A 6,701-nucleotide genomic window follows, 5' to 3' on the forward strand; every position below is an offset into this window, starting at 1 on the left:
AAATAGCTATTTTGGGGAAGCGAGAAATGCTTCCGGGTCGTGGCTATGCAAACAGAAACAGGTTACTTATTTGCTTTTCTTAACCCAGCCTATTTCAATTAGATTAGTTTCATTTTTTTTAAAATTCAACCTATTCCAATTCAATTAAATCTTTTTAACTTTGATTTAAGTTTTGTGCGTTCTTAAGTCATTGTTTCAGATATCGTAGGCATTTGAAAAATGTATGCAACAATTAATAATCAAGCTATAACATCTCAAGAATTTATATTTATAAACATGTATTCATAACTCTATTAAATTTGAGAGGATGAATAGATAAGGGAATTATAACATCTCAAGAAATATGAAAAGGCAAACAGAAATGTTTATCCACTCATAATTATTCATAAGATTATATTATTTTTTACACGTTCACTTTCTTCACATCTCTCCTTTTTTTTTTCTCCTCATTTATCTCGAGTAAAAATTGATATAAATTTTTGTTGTATAATTAACACAATTATGGGGAAGAGAGAAATGCTTCCCGGTCGTGGCTATTCAAACAGAAACAGTTACTTATTTGATTTTCTTAACCCAACTTTGTTTCAATTAGATTAGTTTCAATTACTTTTTTAAAAATTCAATCTATTCCAATTCAATTAACTTTCATTTAAGTTTTGTGCGTTCTTTAGTCATATGATTATTCAAAATGCTTCAGAAATCGTTAGCATTTGAAAAATGTATGCAACAACTAATAATCAAGCTATGACACCTGCTCAATCTTTATGTGTAAACATACATTTCAGTCCATTATCTCACCCACACCGAAATACAATAATAATTTTAATGACAGAAGAAGCACTTCCTTTTATCGATTTCAAGGTCCATAGTTAAATGGGGAATAAACTCAAACTCATAAATTCATGATGAAGCAGAGGAAGCAGAACTATCAAAAGTTGTTCCTACATGCTGAATAACAAATCCGTAGATCTTTCTCTTCAATTTCTCAATCTTTTCTGTAAGTGAGTCATCCCCTTTGGAAACCACACGGTCCAGCCATGCATTTACACGCTTCAAGTGTGACAAAACAACAGCAATGGAGCCACCATCCAGGGGCAATGCTTTTTTCCCATCAGCTGTACACTCTCCAAACACTTTGAATCCTGCATCAAGGGACTCTTCCACAAAACGTAGAAACCACATTTGCATTTCAGACAGCAAATTTGCTCCAAGCTCCACTGTCTCTTTCATTCCACTACCTCCTGTCCACACACCAGTACTCAGACTGGACTGTGGTGATGAACGAACCTTAAGGTTCTTAGCTGCACCGAGAGACTGTCTTTTTGATAAGCTTTTTTGCAGTGTCGATGGAGGATCCACGGTTGTGCCAGTAAGAAGGGATACTATCTGGAGATCAGTGGCCAACGCAGCTTCAACCCAAAAAGAAAGTGATTTTGAGTGTTTTGTTGGAATGCCTTCATCAGGTGTCTCAGAATTATGTCTGCTGGCAACAGATTCAACCATTGCAGTTGATTTCAGAACATCATCATAGATAGTGAAGAATCTGTCTATGGTTGGCAAAGGATTCCTGGCCTGGCAAACTGAGCAGAGGTCTGAAAACATGCTGGTAGGCAGAAGGAACAAAAAAAAATGCATTATTCATACTAGTCATTAAGGAGGAAGTGAAATATGTGAAAGAAAGATATGAATTGAAACTGCCAATAGACTTCAAAAGTGAGATAAAGTGTAATTGTTACCTTAAATTTCTTATAATACATTCAGTAGCATTGGCCTCCTCTAATGCTTCAGCAGCAGCGGTAGAAGCGAGGATCTTCCTTTGCATTGCTTCCTGCATTGAGTTGATAACAAGGGATTTTAACATTTTAAAGTGAGTCAAATAACCAAATGAAATCAACTGAGTTTGTTCTAACCCTTCACATCAGGATGATACCTATCTATTATCTTAGCTTGTTTTGGTTGGATTAAAATCTCCTTGTGTTGTGGACTAACAATTATGTTGAAAAATCAGTGGTTTGGATGCTAACACTAGTAGAACAAATTATAATATGCGAAAAGTATAATTCCATATAATTTGTACCAGAAAAACAGTTTTCTCGTACACTTCTGTTTCTTCTTGGGAAAAAATTTAGGTGCAGTCGCTAGATATTTTTAGTATTATTATCTAATTAGAACTAATCAGTGCAATAAAAGTGTAACCCTGTGCCAAAAGCATTATTAAAATTTCAATATCCATACCTTTCCAAGCCTTGCAAGGTTCCCAGAAACAGCATCTAATGGAACACTTCCATCAGTCCATTTCTTCTCATGAATGGTGATACCCATTGCTGCAAAATTGGATTTGTCTTCAAGAACACAACTTTGAGGAGAAACAGCTTTAGTTTTCTCATTGCTCGAAGAATCATTGCTACCCGGTTTTTGACCACTCACATCACTTAACCGCCTTGACATTGCAGCCTGCGAAATTGCATCAACATTAGTTAGGGCTAAACCTAACAAGTAGCAGTAAGTTAGTTGTAGCATTGTTTTTAAAATAGGAAACCCAATTGCAATTTCCCACTTAATCCTTAATCAGAAGCAATTGCGCTGTAAATTACTTTCTACTCATGGTTCATCTCGATTTCATTTACCTGAGTACGCAAAATTGCTTGTGCATCAACCTTACTCTTAGAACCACCAGCTTCAACAGGCGTGGCCGGCAGTTGCTCATCCCAATTCTTCCTGGCACTCTTGGACCCAACCAGCGCATCGGAGACCTTCGAGATTCCGGCGACAATGGTGGCCATCTTCTTCTTCACGGAGGAGTCCGCCACCAGCGGCGAAACCTTAAGTCCCCCAGACAACCTCCTCCCGGGAGAAAGTGATGTCCGCCGCGGACTCGACGACGGCTGCTTCCTCCCGGTCGGAGAAGGCTGCCGGTACCTCGACGGCACGATAATCGCCGGCTCCCTCGACACCTTCCGGTTTTCCTCGCGCGCCGAAACGAGGCTCGGAACCACACACTTGGACGGCACCGGAGACGCGGACCTCTTCCCCTTCCCCGCCGGTGATGGATCCCTCTCCGCCGTGGTGGAAACAATCTTATTCCTTCCCGCCGACTGCGATCTCTTGGCGGTGGCCGGGGATGAGAATCTCTGCGGCGGTAAGTTGTTGTCGCGAGGCGCGAGAGGGTCTCTGGAGATTCGTTCTTTGCTGCTGTCTTTGTGATGTTGTTTATGCTCTTCATGGTTATGGTTTGGGTTAGGGTTAGGGTTAGGGATTGGGGATTTGTTGTTGTTGTTGAGGGAGAGGAGGGAGAGGGGGTCTAGTTCGGAGTCTGAGAGGGGTTGGATGAGGAAGTGGCGGGTGGAGGGGGAGATGCGAGCAATGAGGGGCTCCGGGGTGCCGAGGAAGGGGTGGCGGCCAGCGAGAGGGCGGAGGTTGGAGACGGAGGGGAGAGGGGAGTCGAAGTGGAAGCGGTCGACGTGGACGAACTGGCCGAGCTGGAGGCGGTTGGAGAGGATGAGGTCGGTGTCGGGGTGGGAGAGGAGGACGTAGGTGGAGTTGACGGAGTCGGAGAGGTTTAAATAGAAGCCCTGGTTGGACCAGAGGTCGGAGCCGGCGAGGGCGGGGACGATGCCGATGACCTGGAGGAGCGGGGAGCGGTGGTCGCCGGTGACGCGGGTGTTGGTGTTCATGGCCTGCAGCATTTTCAGCAGAATGCCTGGGGTGAGGGAAGCCATTGTTGCTATTGCTCTGAGAGAGATCAGAGTATGTAAAGGTTAAAAGAGGCAGAACGGTTACTACAGCTGCTCCAATTCAAATATTTCTACCGTTACTCTTCTCTCTCAACTATTTCATGCCATTTATTTTTTAATTAAGCTGCCCCACGCCTACGTTACCGTTGCACACAACCTGTTCACATCTCGTGCTATCTTTTCCCTTGTTCAAACTTGTATAATGCATTTTTCAATTAAATTGATTTTATAAAACCCATTTTGAATTTATGTTTTATATTTTTATTATAAAAATAAGTCAATAGTAAAAGGTAATGTAATTTTTTTTTACTAATATTAGTATAAAGTATTCATTGCTGGAGTTGTGATTATTTTTCATCAAAAATTATAAACACACAATCTGGATATTTTTCTTTTATTGTAATTTATTATATACTCAATGTTAAGATTTCAATCCTAAATCAATTGTTTGAAAGACATAATCTACTACACTTGTATCAACTAGTATTTTCAATACAAAAGTTATCCAAAATTATTTTAACTCAGAATCAATTTTAAACTTGAAATTAATTCTCCAATATAAAATCAAACTTGCACTTACTCTTACTTCACTCTTCATACAAGTTTCAACCTATAACAATTTTTGAATTTCTTAGATTGAGATTCTTTTTTCTAATGTTTATTAATTGTTCGCTTGTTCTTATTCAACTTTAACCACTCTAAGTTGTAACTAGAGTGGAGTTGAATGATATTGGGCATTTGTAGATGTAGTTAAAGAAATGAGTTATTGTGACGTACAAAGATTTTAATATTTTAATTAATTTTTTATGAATTAACAATTAGTTATAATGGAACAAACATGCCTAGAGGGGAGGGTCATGGCTGTACTTAAACGCACAAAGTGTTGACGTGCTCGTTTGGTGGTTAATTAACATTACTCTATTGTATATCATCAAAGGAATCATAAGGAAAGAAGCCCGCATAGGTGCTTCTTGTATACAAGGCTTATACCTATCAAAGAGACTAGAATAATTTTGATAACCAAGTGTTTGGCTAGTTTTTGGACAACTAAATGCAAAACATTAATTCACATACTTCATGAGTAGAGGCTTACGATCCTTTATGACTGACATCCCAATGATCAGTGTCTTATTTAAGTGGTCAGGTTGTGGATCTTTAAGCTGATTGAGTTGGTGGGGCTACTTGGCTTTTGTGATCTAGTTAACATGGTTGGTAGGATGGGTTATACCTAGGGTAAGGTTGCTTGGGTGTAAGTCCTTTATATAATAGTAGTCCCTCAAGTTAGTTGCTTGAGAGATAAGTAACTAATTTAAGGGAAATATGTTGATTCAGATGGTGTTGCTTTAATTTCTTCACCTTTTGGGTTTCCTACAAGTTTTTTTATTGGATCCATTTATGTTTGACTCAAATGTGTGAAAGGGAGTCACATGTTGATCATTTGGCGTGTGTGTGATTGATCGTTTTCAATTTTTCCCCACTAATAAAGGTAGGGGTCGTCGTTTTCATGTTTCTTCTTTTACTTCTCTTGCACTTCATTTCTTTTTTCCTTGCCTTTTGTGTTGCATTAAGTTGTGGGGTTCAACTTTCTATTTCTAGTTTTTTCACCAACAATCATTTTCTCACTTTGTTCTACTTATTTCTTCAGTGTCATTGTAGTTAGGTTTTGAAGGGGTTGTCTACTAGATAATGATGTTTCCTCTCTTTTTTTCACTCAATCCAAAGGATTTGTTGTTGTCCACAATGATCCTCCTTTCCGTTTTGGTGAGACCTTTGTTTGCAGAGGCAATCTTGGCTTCAGAGGGTGTCAAAATTTACCCCTTTCAATCCTTCAATTGTTCAAGTTGGGATGGGGACAAATGAGGTACCCATGAGGTAAATGCAACTTAGGTGCCATGGACCTCCTCTAGAGGGGAGAGGGGTTGGTTTTTTGTTTTGTTTTGCTGTAAGTGAGGCTAATGAAGTCACCCCTTAATCATTCTTAAACTAAGAAGATATAATAAACAAAAAAAAACAAAAAAAAATGCAAGATACAAATGGATGAACGCAAGAGTGAGTCAAACAGTAGAAACATTTAAGAGCAAGAAATTATCTGCACGGAAAAGACACACAAATGATGTGATAATGAATGCTGTATATAGTATGCTCATAGGACTACTTAACTTGATATTTAGTCCACCAGGGTACATGTAACTAGTGACATTTTCATAAACCCAAGAATCTGCAACCTGAGGATTCCTACTCATCTCCTCCAACATGTTATTGGGTATTGCTAGCATCACTTCAATATCTGTCCCCATCAGTGCTGCCATAATCCACTCTTCAGCATCAAACAGCTTCAGTTTATCAAAACCGTTTTCTTGAAGCATCTTGACCACCTTATTTGGTGGAAGCTTGTGAGTTGCCATGGTTCCCCAGTTGACTCCAACACCTGAGCCACATGAGGCCATAGTGAAGAACACAAGAAGGAATGCCACTAGGTACCTAACACGAAGTGCCTTTTCTTGTGCCATTTTATGGCTTTTTTTCTATATTCTGGTCTTGGCCTAGCAAAGATTCAAGAATAATGACAGAAGAGAAGCCAAACAAATGGGAGAAAAAGAAAGAGAAAGGGGAAGGTATGGTTCTTGGCACAGGAATTTATAGAACATGAGAGGTTTCTTTCTTAGTGCTGCGTGTGTTTCAGTGCCTTCACAGAGAAGGTAAAACAAGGACTGAAATTTTGGAGTTCAATACAATATATCATAAAAAAGCAGGAAATGGAACAAAGATTCGTTCCTTAATTCAGTTATAATGCCAGTATGTGTTGCATTAGTGTTAAGCTCTTGGGTCATCATTGTAATCACAATAATAGTAAAAGACTAAAAGGAGTTTCTGTAAGGCCAATCAAGTGGCTCCCGTGCCTGCATGCATACAAATCACGCACATCACAGGGCATTTGGGCCATTAGATAATTAAATGCTCTTTGGA

General features: G+C 39.3%; 1 protein-coding gene across 2 annotated transcripts; it reads right to left on the reverse strand.

Annotated features, from left to right (window-relative positions):
* Positions 1-761: 761 nt before the first annotated feature.
* LOC100813278 (uncharacterized) lies at positions 762-6,487 on the reverse strand. 2 transcript variants are annotated; one of them, XM_003524469.5, is made up of 5 exons: positions 5,895-6,487; positions 2,628-3,732; positions 2,236-2,454; positions 1,737-1,828; positions 762-1,603 (listed from the first exon to the last, which is right to left on the reverse strand). In XM_003524469.5, the coding sequence occupies exons 1-5, from the start codon at positions 6,242-6,244 to the stop codon at positions 901-903; spliced, it is 2,469 nt and encodes an 822-aa protein (XP_003524517.2). In that variant the 5' UTR covers positions 6,245-6,487; the 3' UTR covers positions 762-900. The 2 variants fall into 2 exon arrangements, with proteins under 2 accessions (XP_003524517.2, XP_040871785.1); XM_041015851.1 differs by having other exon boundaries at positions 2,628-3,677; positions 5,894-6,482.
* Between the last annotated feature and the right edge of the window lie 214 nt (positions 6,488-6,701).

The sequence above is a fragment of the Glycine max genome, chromosome 5, assembly GCF_000004515.6.
Source record: "Glycine max cultivar Williams 82 chromosome 5, Glycine_max_v4.0, whole genome shotgun sequence".
In the NCBI taxonomy this organism is placed as follows: Eukaryota; Viridiplantae; Streptophyta; class Magnoliopsida; order Fabales; family Fabaceae; genus Glycine; species Glycine max.